General features: G+C 41.1%; 1 protein-coding gene across 1 annotated transcript in view; it reads right to left on the reverse strand.

Annotated features, from left to right (window-relative positions):
• Nucleotides 1-15522, reverse strand: part of myo3a (myosin IIIA) — a 458747-nt gene that overhangs the window by 167242 nt on the left and 275983 nt on the right. Inside the window, exon 18 of the mRNA XM_051929020.1 lies at nt 10432-10642. Coding sequence (XP_051784980.1) covers nt 10432-10642 — 211 coding nt within the window. The remainder of the gene's footprint in view (nt 1-10431; nt 10643-15522) is intronic.

A 15522-nucleotide genomic window follows, 5' to 3' on the forward strand; every position in this document is an offset into this window, starting at 1 on the left:
CACACAACACCCCATAATGACAACGTGAAAAAAGTTTACTTGAGATTTTTGCAAATTTATTAAAAATAAAAAAATTGACACAGTAGTCAATTTCCATTTATGGCTTTTGGCATTAAATACACTCACCGAGCAAATTCTGAGGAGCAGCACACCAACACTGGGTAGGGCCTCTTTTTGTTTTGTAGAAGAGCCTCAGCTGTTTGTGGCATGGACTCCACAAAATGTTGGACATATCCTTTGAGATTCTGGTCCACGTCAACGTGATCACACCACACAATTTCAGCACGTTTGTCCGATACACCTTCATGCTGCCATTCTCCCGTTCTTCCACATCTCAAAGGTGTCCACTTGGATTCAGATCCGGTGACTTGGAGGGCCGATGAAGAGCACTGAACTCATTGTCATGTTCTTGAGATCAGTGTGAGATGACTTTTGTTTTGTTGACATTGTGCATTATGGGGATCCTGTTTGTGGACTTCAGCTCGGCGTTCAACACTATCATTCCAGAAGTCCTCCACACCAAACTCACTTGGCTCACTGTACCAGCTCCCATCTCCCAGTGGATCAAAAACTTCCTGACAGATAGGAAGCAGCAAGTGAGACTGGGAAAAATCACATCCAGCACACGAACAGTCAGCACTGGCGCCCCCCAGGGATGTGTCCTCTCTCCTCTGCTCTTCTCCCTCTACACAAATGACTGCACCTCAAGAGACCCGTCTGTTAAAATCCTGAAGTTCGCAGATGATATGGCAGTCATTGGCCTCATCAAGGACAGTGACGAGTCTGTATACAGACGAGAGGTCGAACAGCTGGCCCTCTGGTGCGGTCAAAACATCCTGGAGCTGAACAAGCTTAAAACTGTGGAGATGACAGTGGACTTCAGGAGGAGCCCCCCAGTGCTGCCCCCTCTCACACTACTCAACAGCACTGTGTCTGCTGTGGAAAACTTTAGGTTTCTGGGATCCACAATTTCCCAGGACCTAAAGTGGGAACTAAACATAAACACAATTGTTAAAAAGGCCCAGCAGAGGTTGTACTTCCTGCGCCAGCTCAGGAAGTTCAACCTGCCTCAGGAGCTGCTCATCCAATTTTACTCTGCAGTAATCCAGTCTGTTCTATGTTCATCTATTACAGTCTGGTTTGGCTCAGCCACAAAACAGGACAGGAACAGACTTCAACGGACAGTCAGGATTGCAGAAAAAATCAATGGTGTTGATCTGCCCTCCATTCAAGACTTATACAGATCTCGAGTCAGGAAACGGGCAGAAAACATCATTGCAGACCCATCACACCCTGGTTACAACCTTTTTCAACTTCTTCCCTCTGGTAGGCGCTACAGAGCACTGTACGCCAAAACTACCAGACATGTGAACAGTTTCTTTCCTCAGGCCATCACTCTCATGAACATTTAAGTCAATCTCACAGCATCAGGGACAATACTAGGTAAAACCGGAGTCCAATTCCTTGTATGTGTACATATACTTGGCCAATAAAGCTGATTCTGATTCTGATTCTGATGATGCTGGAAGTGGCCATTAGAAGATGGGGGAAATTGAGGCTAGGAAGGGATGCACATGGACAGAAAGAATACTCAGATAGGCCGTGGCATCCAAGTAATGATTGATTGATATTAACAGGCTCAAAATGTGCCAAGAAAACAATCCCAACACCATTAAACCACCACCACCACCAGCCTGGACTGTTGACACAAGGCAGGTTGGGTACATGGATTTATTAGAACATTAGAACAATCTAGACAAGAGCAGGCCATTCACCTCAGCAAAGCTTTCCAGTCCTATCCACTTAATTCTTCTAAAATAACATCAAGTTGACTTTTGAAGGTCCCTAAAGTCCTACTGTCTACCACACTACTTGGCCACATGTTCCAAGTGACTGTGATTCTCTGTATGTAGAAAAACCTCCTAATCTTTGTGCGATATTTATGCTTAACAAGTTTCCGACAGTATCCCTGTGTTCTGGATGAACTCATTTTAAAGTCACAGTCTTGATCTACTGGACTAATTCCTTTCATAATTTTAAACACTTCAGTCAGTTCTCCTCTTAATCTCCTTTTGCTTAAACTGTAAAGGCTCATCTCTTTTGGTCTTTCCTCAAAACTCATCCCCTGTAGCCCTAGAATCAGCCTAGTCGCTCTTCTCTGGACTTTCTCCAGTGCTGCTATGTCCTTTCAGTAGTCTGGAGACCAAAACTGCACACAGGACTCCTGGTGAGGCCTCACCAGTGTGTGATAAAGGTTGAGCAGAACCTCCTGTGACTTATACTCCACACATCAAGGCACTATATAACCTGACATTCTGTTAGCCTTCTTAATGGCTTCTGTTGTGATGTGAAATTTTGCACACAATTTGATAAATATTTTGTATGTCTTTATTTGTAACTTAGACAAAGCAATGTAATATTAGTGTTATATTATAGATAATAACAGCAATGGTTTGATGGCTTAAGAACCCCTTCCCCCTTTTCTTTGGTATTTTACGATAGGGTTGGGGAAGTGCCTCAAACAAGTTTGGCTAAATTTCTCTGCTGAAGTCTCTCAGTCAAACCCCATAGAAAAGCCAGGCTGCCTAACTGCCAAGCTTTACCTTAACAAATGGTTTGGAGGGCAGGTGTGAAGTTTGGCTGTTTGGAACTGGCTTGTATCAAAAGCTTTTAAGTACCATGACGCCCTATTGGCTGTAGGGGTTGGACAGAAAACCTATAAACCTGCTTGCTTTACCTCACACTCTCTCTCTCTCTCTTACCAAACTGATGAAAGACCATCTCACACCATGAACTGAAAAGGACAACACAATGAAGAGCACAGCTTGGCAGCCATATTGAGACAGGCATGCGACCTGTTCTGAAGAAAGCTGACCACAAATGATGCCTCAACTAGAGACATTTTAAGTAACAAAGAAGTCTGTGTGACGCCTGAAACTACTGTAATAGATGGCCGATACATCCAGGACGCTAGATGGTGTCTCCCCTGCAGCATAGAGGTGTCCCAGATTCCCACAGGGGACCATGGGAGATGGAGTTCGGCTTCACAGCCCTGCTGGGTGCTGTTAGTGCTGGCGTGTGACGCTGTAGGGAGACGCGGGGATTTTTATTTTCCCTATAGCCCGGAAGTACTCCCAAGTCATGGGGACGGAAGAACAGAAGTACTTCCGGGCTTAAGAAAAATACAAGTCTTCGTCTGACTATATAAAGGACTACGGGAAACCCAGCAAGCCGAGCCGGAGTTGGGAGGGAGTGTGACGGAGCTGCTGGGAGGTGAGGAGGAATTATTGTATTAACTATTGTGTTTATTGATTGTGTATATGGTGGTGGAGGTGCTTTGGAACACTTCAAGGAAGAAAATTAAATTACTTCTTGGTGCTTTTAAAACTGTGTCTGCATCTGTCTTTTGGGTTTCACGGGGCAACAGCGCCCACAAGCGTACATTTATTGATACTACACATCAACATTTATCAGGTTGTATGGTTGCCAATATTCACATGTACTGTACTTTGCTCATTGTTATTATTTATGAATATTATCAATAATACATTATTTAAAGTGTAACTTAACTCCTGTTTGTCTTTTACTACACCTAATTGCCTGAGGTTATAGATGTAGAAGGGAAGGTGGGGAGAAGTTATAATGTACAATACCTTATAAACAGTGATAAGTCTGAGATTTGAGGCATTCTGATAGAGGCTACATATTAATAATACACAAGGGGAAAGTAGAGTAATATATTTCTCCACCAAGACAAAACAGTTTCTGAACACTGTCTGGAAATTGACAGATTCAAATGACTGCACATGATTAGGAAAGGCCAGATAATCTGAGCTCTGTCACGGAGTGGCCACATGACACATAAAATCCATAAAATTGGAGTTTGCTAAAAGGCACCTAAAAGACTCTCAGAGTATAAGAAACAAGATTCACTTGTCTGATGAAACCAAGACTGAGCTGTTTCTCCTCAACTCTCATGTCTGGAGGAAACTAGGCACTGCTCATCAGCTGTGTAATACCATTATAAAAGTGAAGTATGGTGGTGGCAGTGTTGTGCTTTAGGATTGTTTTTCAGCAGCAGAAAGTTGAAGCAGGGTTTGGGAAAGCGGAATAGAGTAAAGTGCAGACATATCCTTAATGAAAGCTCTCAGATTGGGCCAAAAGTTCAGCTTTCAGCAGGACAATGACAAAACAGGAGTGGCTTAAGGTCAACTCTGGTGAATGTCCTTGATTTGACCAGTGAGAGCCTGGACTTGAACCAAATCGAACAGAAGAATGACAGAAAATCCATAAATCCAAGTGTGTGAAGTTTAGGGTCTAAATATTTGTGTCAATGTGATATTTAATTTTAAATTTTTTAAATTAATTTGCACAATTTCTAATATCCTGTTTTATTATCATTCTAGGGGATTGAGTGTTGTTAGATAGATAGATAGGTGGGAGAATAAATTCTCATCTAGCCCAGAAGTACTAATGGATCATGAGGGCGGAAGTCCCAAAGTACTTCCGGGATGATTAAAGACCTAGAATTCTCCATCTGACCCGGAAGTGCTGGCAAGTCACATTGGAGGAAGAACAGAAGCACTTCCGGGTCAAGGACTATAGAAAGGACTGCTGTGAACCCAGCAAGGGAGCCAGAGTCAGATGGAAGTGGACAAAGCTTGCTGGAAGTTGTGGAGATATATATAGAGAAATGTGTGTATTATTATTATTATCTGCCTGTTATTTGTGGCTGTGGTGCTTAGGGGCACTGAACGAAGAAGAAAAAGTATTAAAATTCTTCTTAGTGCTTTTACCCTGTGTAATGAGTGTCTGTCTGTTGGGTTTAGAGGGGCAACAGTGCCACCTAGCATTTCATGATAGATAGATAGATAAGATAGTGTGGTATATGGCTGGTTGGAGCCCTTCTTGCAACATGGAGGTGTCCCGAGTTCCAGCAGGACATCATGGACAGTGGAGTTTTACATCACCGCCCTGCTGGATACCATGGGGGCCTCCAGGGGACGCTGCAGGGAGGCTCAACGATTTATATTTTCTCTATAACCCGGAAGTACTTCCCAGTCACGAGGACGGAAGAAATAAAGTACTTCTGAAGAAAAGAAGGAGTTTTCATCTGATCCGGAAGTGCTGGGAAATCATGTGAACTGGGGGATCAGAAGCACTTCCGGGTCAGGGAATAAAAAAGGACTCTGGGAGATCCCAGCAGTGAGCCGAGATAGAAGGAAGGGTGACTGAGCTGCTGGGAGTGGAGGATTAGTGCATTGATTTATTGTGATTATTGTATTGGATTATTATTGAAGTATTGTGGAGTGTTGGGTGCTTTGTGCACACTGTTATTATAATAAATTTAATTCTTGTTTTATCTGGTGTCTGACGTGTTGTCCGAGGGTTCAAGGGGACGACAGCGCCCCCATATCTGTCACAATAGATAGATAGATAGATAGATAGATAGATAGATAGATAGATAGATAGATAGATAGATAGATAGATAGATAGATAGATAGATAGATAGATAGAATGTGAGGAAAAGTGAACTTAAATAATTTTAGCCTCAGGCTGCAATATGACAAAATGTGAAAAAAGTGAAGGGTCCTGACTACTTTCTGTAGGAACTGCATCAAAGTATAGTCAGCCATTTTAGCATGGGGAACCGTGTGACATCGCCGCTGTCTTTGGCTCCATTTGCACCCAGTGAATGGAGAAGGAGAAGCCACCAAAAGACTAATAGTGTCACTTCGTAAATTGTTGAACGCACACTCCTTTTGTCTTCACTCTTATATAAACAATGTATCCAGCGGTGGTCAGTGTTCACTTCTGGACCACCTTCCAAGGAGAACAGAGCTCCGTGCTTCTGAAGTTATTTTTTTTAGTTGTGGCCTAACACCAATCCTGGTTTAAGCACGTTACTGCAAATTTTTCCTGGTCCCATGGGCAAGAGATTGAAAGGGACTTCTTCCAGGACCCCAATCTTCAATCTTATCTCTATTTTCTCATTTTACCGTATGTTTTTGTTAAACGGAGGCCCTGTCAGGTTGCATGACTTTTCCAGTGATTTTCAGTTGCCGACTTCATTTACATAATCTTAGCGAGTCGTGTAATCTGATAAAATCAGTGACTTAATCCAACCAGTGTGCGACTCGCTCCAACAAAATCAAACAAGCTTGATTTGCCTAAAGTCATGGGGCAATCTTTGGGTGTGTGAGAGCTGACAGCCAATGAATGTTCATCCGGAAGTACAATGCCTATAAATATGGCTGTGAAGAATAAACTATGAAGTGTTTTGGGCCTTGCAAAGAAATGACAGGCTTGTCTGTCTGATGTTTGGGGTTTTACATACCTCAACAAAATGGAAAAAGGAAAAAAAGTGACCTAGGCTGCATTGTCCTGGAAAGTGTTTGTGTCAGGCAGCACGTTACAGACTGCTGAAGAGTCGTCACAGGATTGTGTAATTTGCCATGCTCTGCAATTTGTAGTCGCCTAATCTGTGTAGCCCTAGGCTCATATAATAATAATTCATTACATTTATATAGCGCTTTTCTCAGTACTCAGTGTTTAATGGTTCCTTGGAAAAGAATAATAATTATTATTTAGTCATGTTAAGCATTGAAGATGTATTCAGTTTAGTTGTGTTTGGTTAATAAAATTGATTCACAATAAGGTTTATACATTCTGTAGTTTGGTTGTAATGTACTGTGAACCATGTGCTTGTGTTTAAAGACAACCAATGTTGTTTAAGTTTGTTTTAAGTTATTGGGAGTTCAAGTGTCATGTCAGTGTTTCTGTAATGTGATTGGCTGGTCAGGTCAGGTGGCGCTCGTACTAGGATAAGAGAATGACTAAATGGAGACTTTAAGAAAAAAAAAATGGGGTTGAGTTTAACGGTGTTGCTGATGATTTCAGCTACGGTTGGTGTACACGCTACAACCTGTTGGACGACAAGACAATAAGAAGCTGTCGTAGAAGAAGTGGTGTAGTTCAGATTAGCATTACAGGCTAACTAGCTTAGCTAGCCTGTGAAGAGATGCTGTATACTCCGGATAGCGCTCCAGGTGACCAAGGGAAAGCCTGGCAGCTTCTCTGGCAAAGAGGAAAAATAGCAAATTTCACCTCATTTGGATGGACTAGCTCCTTTTTGCTTGCAGTGTTTTGCCGTGAGCCTGCCTGCAGGACGACTCCATCGTTTCCCACAGCGTGGAAGTGCTGTGCTTGGACAATGAATGCTGACCTCTACTCTGCTTATTTGTGAGTACTGTGAATGGGCTTCAGAGTTTTTGGCCACCATGTTCCAGAGAGTCGACCAGGCCTGCAGACCACATTATTTTTACTTTGTGTGGTCGGCAGCTTGTGTATCTGTGTGTGTGTTATTGATAACCTGTAGGGAAGGGGAGACAGAGGAATTAAGAGTCTGGGTGTCATCCTTCACAGTACTTTATCCTTTCAGTCCCACGTCAATAACATCTCCCGGACGGCGTATTTCCACTTGCGTAACATTAATCGTATTCGCCCATCCCTCACTCTCCACACCACTGCTATCCTTTGTTCATAACCTTGTCACTTCTCGTCTGGATTATTGCAATTCCCTTTTCTTTGGTCTTTCTCACAAATCTCTTTATAAGCTTCAACTGGTCCAGAATTCAGCTGCCCGCATCATTACTAGAACCCCCTCTGCTCACCATATCACTCCCGTCTTGCAGCAGCTTCATTGGCTTCCAGTTAAGTTCCGCATTCAATTCAAAATTCTTCTGTTAACTTTTAAGGCTCTCCACAACCTCACCCCTCCATATCTGTCTGACCTCCTCCATGTTGCCATTCCCTCCCGTACCCTTAGATCCTCTTCCTCCTTCCACTTGACTATCCCCTTCATCAGTCTTACCACTATGAGGAGCGGAGCATTCAGTTGCTCTGCTCCCCAGCTTTGGAACTCACTACCATCTGAACTTAGAAATATTGAATCATTTTCACTTTTCAAATCTAAACTTAAAACTCATTTGTTTAACACTAGAATTACCAAAGCCTACGAAAAAAACTCGTAGATCAGGTCCACCTTAAATCCCATCGCACCTCTCCGTCAGCGTCTTTGGTCCTCTAAATGTGCCGATAAAGACAAGCAAGCAAGCAGCCTGCTATTCCATCCTCCCATTGCCGTAGAACATGCACAAAGTTCTCCCAGCTCATGCCTTGATTATCTGGGAATGAAGTGCTGGAGTTTTAGAGTGGAAATAATAGACCGTTATTTGGAACACATGCATTTCATGTGTGTTCCGTTTCTACAGTAATCTGTGTAAACACATTGTTAAAACAGAAACATTTTTCATATTTTAGTAATAAATGACAAAATGTTGGCATAAACTATATAATGTATGAGGCCTGAAGGCCAAAGATCAAATAAACACTTTCACAAAAGGTTCAAGGATAATATAACAGCTTCCGTGGCATAGCGGTAAGATTTGCTAACTTATAATCAAGAGTCCCCGGTTCAATCCCGCCTGCCTCCTATATTTGCCGTTTTCGGTAGTGAGCTGCTCTTATTGTTAATATTATGCAGTACACACATACATTTGGTTTGCATCTGTAACAGATGGTGTACATTTAGAGTACTTTTAAAAGTTACCTTTTTTTTTTCACTTTTATTCACTCAGTCACGATCACGATACATACCACCGCCCTAGGGATCTGACGCTGTTAGTTTTTATTTGAAACTGGGAATAACTGTAGATGTGAGTGGTGTTTTAAGGCAATGGAACTGGACATTCTCTGATCTGGAGGGATAAAAGCTGACACACAAACGGTGGTGAAACTGCCTTCTTCGTATCTCACCGTCACTTGATTTTTTTTATTCAGTGTTATTGAGTGTTCCTGCTCATGCTGAATTAGTATGCACCTTATGGTCTATGATATCAAAAAAATAAAAATAAAAACAGAGACATAGGTACTGTATATATGATATTTGGAATTTTTCATTTTATGACCTGTATAGTACATTTCAGAAAACATTGTGGCACTGATGCAACATTATTCATATTCATTTGCATAACATGTTGCGGTTGTAATCAGTGACCGCATGTTTTTTTTCCCCCGATCTTGCCAGTCTTCATGTTGCTAATTTAATATTGTTTTTGTATCAGTATGCTGCTGCTGGAGTATGTGAATTTCCCCTTGGGATTAATAAAGTATCTATCTATCTATCTATCTATCTATCTATCTATCTATCTATCTATCTATCTATCTATCTATCTATCTATCTATCTATCTATCTATCTATCTATCTTTTGTACTCCAGGGCATGCAGAGGAAGCTGGGAGAACTTTGTGCACGTTCTGCAGCGGTGGGGGGATCGAATAGCAGGCTGCTTGATTGCTTGTCTTTATCGGCACATTTACAAGACAAAAGACGCTGACGGAGAGGTGCGATGGGATTTAAGGTGGGCCGGATCTATGAGTTTTTTCGTAGGCTGTGGTAATTCTACTGTTAAGATTGCTTTTTCTCTTTGATTACAATTGCTCTGTCAGATTTTAACTTTTGAATTTTACTTTTCTTTATAATCTGTGTTTTATCTATTGTTCGGTGTCCTTGAGTGTTTAGAAAAGTGCCTACAAATAAATAAAATGTATTATTATTATTATTAAAGTTGTTACGTTAAAGTTTGGTTATAGTAATTAATTTTGCTTATATTATAAATTTGGTTATTGTGTTTTCCTTAACAGTGGGATGTTTTAAGTGCTGGTAAAAGCAAAGTGTTAAAACTGCATATATAAGGTTTAAGTACACTGCCTGAACCTTTAGGTATTTGTAGTGAAGGGTGAATTTACTGCAATTTTTGTGAGTTTTCTAATTTCTGCAATCTATAATTTGTAGGGATTTTGATTGGACTTAACAACAAATAATTTTATTTATTGATTTTAGTTATTTTTCCAATTTAGTTAATACATTTTGTTATATTTTGGGGACATATTTGTATTGTGAATTGTGTTACAAGTTACTGATTGTGAAACAGCTGGCAGCTTATTACTGGGTAGTAGGTATTAGTTAAGGGATTCTAATTCATCCTCTAAAACACGTATTTAAAATTAAAGGGTTTTTCATAAATCAGTTCAGGGAAATAGAGTTTACGAACTTAGGGTGCCATCCTATGGCTAAAGGGTAAAGAAAGCACTACATCTGATATACTCGGGTGTCAAGATCAGCAGCTTCAGTCATCAAGTGTGACATCCCCTTGGACTAGAAATCATGTAATGTGTCACCAGCTTTAGTCGTCTAGTGGCTGTGGTGGGCAGATGATTACTCCTGTCTATATGTTATGTATTTGTACTTGTATGACATTTGAAAAATTAATATCAACGTAACCAGAGACTATAATGTAAAGTAAAATAAACTTAAAAAGGTAACACCAACACAGATGCAAAATGAGATTCTGGTCAGTGCAGTCCTTACCTTGTGAGCATTTCAGGTTTAAGCAAGGAGTTGATGCGGTTGACAATCCAACTAAAAAGACGTCCATACAAAGCCTTGCCCATGGCATCTCGTACTTCGCCTGCCTTTTCAACTGTGTTGGGACGGACGATCGTCTCTCCTCGAGTCACCACACAGTGAGAGGTGAGGGCCTCCTGCAGCTCGTCACCTCGGATGCAAAGTAAGGAGGAAGCTTAAATAAAGAAAACAGCAAACATTGAGGGAATTTTGATGAGACACAGATGACACATATTCAGAGTTTATTTGGAGATTCTTAGCATTAAATTAGCATTTATACTGGGGAGACAAGAAATATCAAGTACAAGAGAGTTTAGAGAGCAAGAATGGTACAGTGAACCTTGAACTGCCTAATGATCTGGTGATCACTGAGCCACCCACCATAGAAATGTAACCTCTGCTACACAAAAAATAGAAATTTGATTCAGTAAAAATGAACAGTAATTTCATTGCCTTATTCTGGTTGATTACCGTATTTTTCGCACCATAAGACGCACTTTTTTTTACCCAAAAGAAGGTTGGAAATGTCTGTGCGTCTTATGGAGCGAATATTGCGTCACAGACCATGATGTGTATTACCTGACAAAAGTAGACATCCAGGGGTAGAGGGCGACAAAACTCACTGTTACGTTACAGGCATTCCCTCTGTGCTTGGAGGAATGTTAGACTCATTGACTCGGCATCTAATCCTTGCGTATGCGTGAGTTGCGAAATGTAAACAAAAGCAAGATGGCATCTACATCTCATGAGGGAGCGAAGGGAGTGCAGAAAAAAAAAAAAGCAGAGATTGTTTTGCGCATTATCACTGAGTCGGACTCTGGACTCCACAGATTACCAGCCGCTGGACTACTTCAGGCTGTTCTTTCCTGAAGCTGCCTTTCAGCTACTGTCAAACGAGACAAACAGATATGCAGAGCAATTTTTTGAATCGAGGGCTGTGCTTGCACTGCATTCTCATTTTTCAAACTGGAAACCCACAACAAAACATGAGATGAAGGGCTTTGTGGCATTACAAATATAGATGGGACTAGACTGGCGATATAAGTTCAGGGAGCATTGGTCCAAACGTGCTTTGTCCCCTGGTGGCTTTGGACAGGTTAGGTCGCGTGATGATAGGTACGTGATGCTGCAAAGTGATTGTGAGCAACTGAGCTTAATAAATTCTGACACTAGCGATGAGGAGATCTTGGGGTTTCCATAAAACTAGAAGAGTGCTTGAAACTTAAAGTCTCTCCTTATTTGTTAATGACAGTGATGATGTTTCTTAATACCGCTGTTGAATTTACATGGTTGAAATATTATTCTGCTATATTTTATTAAACATATTAGTGCACCATTTGGTTCAGAATATTTTTTTTCTTGTTTTCATCCTCTAAACCTAGGTGCGTCTAATGGTCAGGTGCGTCTTATTGTGCAAAAAATACGGTAGATTGTGACAGCTAGTATGGCTAGATGAGTAGTAAAATTCAGTACATGCAAGTAGCAAAGAGCGAAAACTTTGTGCACAGTTTTTCAAAAATGCACCTGTAAAATTCATTCTGTGCGCGAGTTTGCAATACAGAAACACAAAACACATCAAGTGTTCCCCCTCACCCCCTTTGGGGATGGCTTAACTTGTTTTGAGATGGAAAGCAAGGAATATTCCTCTCTAAGGGTTATTCCGCAAGTGAGACTGCTGTTAAAGATGAGAATGTGTTCTGCATGCGCTTGTGGTGAGGTGAGTTCTCTTGATTACTGAAATTTCGTGTGTTTTGTGATTTCCTGGATTTTTGAACCTTTGCTGTGTATTTTTTGATTTTGTCTTGGATTACTGGTTTGGGATTATGTTTGAATTGGATTGTCTTTGCCATTTCAGGCAATTCCTTTTGGCCTTTCGTGCTCCACTGAGCTTCTTGTTATTACAGACCAATTTTTGAATTAATAATTCTTTTATTTATAAAGATTCCACGTAGCTCTCTGTGTTACTAGCCATAACTGGGGGATTAATAAAGTATATCATCTTCATCATCATCATCATCATCATAAAAGTATCATTATTTTGAGGACACCAAAATAAAAAAAAATGCTACGGAGTTTCTTTCTGTTTAAATGCAGGGCCGGGTAGCATTTGTACTTACTGCATATGTGAGTGCCACAGCAGTTCAGAGCTACTCATTTATGGCATCGCCATTGCGGGTTCATATGAAATTTGGTCAGAATAATATGGTGGGTAAAACTTAAAAAAAAAAAGGTGGTGAATTGAAAGAAAGTAAACCTGGTTGTGCAAAAATGGGCCATAGGGTGACAAAAGTGGAAAAACTGACAGTTACAGTTAGGTCCATAAATATTTGGACAGAGACGAATTTTTTTCTAATTTTGGTTCTGTACATTACCACAATGAATTTTAAATGAAACAACTCCGATGCAGTTGAAGTGCAGACTTTCAGCTTTAATTCAGTGGGGTGAACAAAACGATTACATAAAAATGAGAGGCAACTAAAGCATTTTTTGAACACAATCCCTTCAAAAAAGTTGTCTCTGTCCAAATATTTATGGACCTAACTGTATATAAAATCCACCTGGTCACCTGGATAGGCACCTATAAAGAGCTGGGGTTTTTGATGTTGTTTATCAATGTAGATCATTGTTACTCAAAAGTATAATATGTAATGTTATATTGATAATGGCACTATCAAGCAGCCATAACGTACATGTGTATATATAATACAGTATTCTCTCGCTATATCGCGCTTCGACTATCGCGGCTTCACTCTATCATGGATTTTATATGTAAGCATATCTAAATATATAACGCAGATTTTTTGCTGCTTCGCGGGTTTCTGCGGACAATGAGTCTTTTTACTTCTGGTACATGCTTCCTCAGTTGGTGTGCCCAGTTGATTTCATACAAGGGGCGCTATTGGCGGATGGCTGAGAAGATACCCAATCAGAGCAGGCAGTTAAGTTCCTGCGTGCTGATTGGCTCAGCAACGGTGCGTCAAATTCGATTCTGCTGTGTTAACCAGGAAGTCTCGTCTCGCTCATTCAGCATCAATGTGCTTCACTGTGTAAACAGTTAACTTTTGTGCATAGTCAAGCCCTTCGTTATGGCTCCAAAATGATCTTCTCTTGCTACTGCTTCAGGGGCCGTGCCCAAGCGACAACGAAAGATGCTAACGATTTTTGAAAAAGTAAAAGGTTATATATACAATATATGTTGAAGGAAGAGAACAGCTACACCGCTGTAGGATGCCATTACGGCATCAATGAGTCCACGATTCTTTCTATTTAAAAAGGAGGAAAAGAATATAAGATCTACAGTCACAGTGTCCTTTATCCAGGGCGCAAAACGAGTTGTAAGTGGACGTAATAAGGCGGTAAGGTTTATAAGAGTGTGGGAAGGGTTTATAAAGCCTTAAAATATATATAAATAATAAAATAAATATAAGGTCGCTACTTTGCGGATTTTCACCTATCGCAGGGGGCTCTGGAACTTAACGTGTCCTGGGGTGTGAACACAGCTGAGCTGACGAAGAAGGCTCAGCAGAGAGTCCTCAGGAAAAATAACATCCCCCAAAAACTGCTGGTGTCCTTCTATCACTGCTCTATCGAGAGTATCCTGTGCTACTGATCTCTATGTGGGGTTTTCCAGGTGCACAACAGAGCAGAGGGAAACACTTCAGCGGATCGTAAAGACCGCCCAGCAGATCATCGGCTGCTCTTTACCCTCTCTGGATGAACTGCACAGCTCTTGCTGCCTCTGGAAAGCAGAAAATATCTTAAAATACTCCTCACACCCTGCTCATGACATCAGACAAAAGATAGAGGAGCATCAAACAAAGACTAATAGACTGAATAATAGTTTCTACCCTGTTGCTATTAGGGCACTGAATGCCACCTAATCACCTCCAATACAGCAGTGCAACAGATGACATCTTGTGCAATAGTCTTCATGTGCAATTAAGGTCTTATGTTGAATGTTTGTGTTCTACCTTATTTCTTCTTATCCTTTCTTATCCTTTTTTAATTATATTTATTTATATTTTGACACCGCAGGGGCTGCACCTAATTTCGTTGTATTTGTTACAATGACAATAAAGATATTCTGATTCTGATTCTGATAACCTGGTCACGACCCTGCCTGATTGCTGTGTCTCTTTATAGGAGAACAGTAGATGTTGCTAAAATAAATAACCGTGCTGTTCCTGTTTCACGCTGAATAAAGCTGGTGTTGCTAAAGTACTGAGACTCAGCCTCATGTTTTGGGGTGCATGACAGGGACTCACACGTTACAGCACACAAACACTCACGTGGTCACCATGCTGTAGTAAACAGTATATGCTCATATGGATGTTGACTATATGAGTGAGGCACGCCGACTGAGACGATTACCCACAATCCCCACATGATGCTTGGCGGACAAAGCATATACTGTGACAGATAGGGGGCGCTGTCGTCCCCTTGAACCCTTAGACAACACGTCAGACACCAGATAAAAGTCCAAGAAATGACTTTATTAATAATAATAATGTGCAGAAGCACCTCCACCTCCAGTCATGGCTTCACCGTTCATGAATGAGCGACCAATTGATATTGGTGCGCAAATTATACGAAGAGAATTTCATATAGAGGGGGCTTTGCGCGATCGGCAAGATCCTTTATTGTTCCCGGAGGAAATTCTTTTCGAAAGACACCACTTTAGCCAAGGGGGAATATTGTACCTCAAAGATTTATTAGCACCTTATATTCAAAGTCAAACTCGGCGAAGTCGGGCTCTCACAACCACACAGACAGTAGGCATTGCTTTGAGGTTTTTTACAAGCGGCACTTTTTTATATACTATAGGCGATGAGGAAAATCTAAAAGTGCAGTTTGCCTGGCAATTCGTAAATGTGCACAAGCACCTCCACCTCCACTACACTATAATAAACCAATACAATTCTCAATAATCACAATAATCCTCCACACCTCCCAGCAGCTCAGTCACCCTCCCTCCCAACTTGGCTCGATCAGCTGGGGTTTCCCAGAGTCCTCTTAAAGTCTCTGACCCGGAAGTATTTCTTCTCCGGGTCACCA

This window comes from Erpetoichthys calabaricus, chromosome 6, assembly GCF_900747795.2.
Source record: "Erpetoichthys calabaricus chromosome 6, fErpCal1.3, whole genome shotgun sequence".
NCBI classification, from domain to species: Eukaryota; Metazoa; Chordata; class Cladistia; order Polypteriformes; family Polypteridae; genus Erpetoichthys; species Erpetoichthys calabaricus.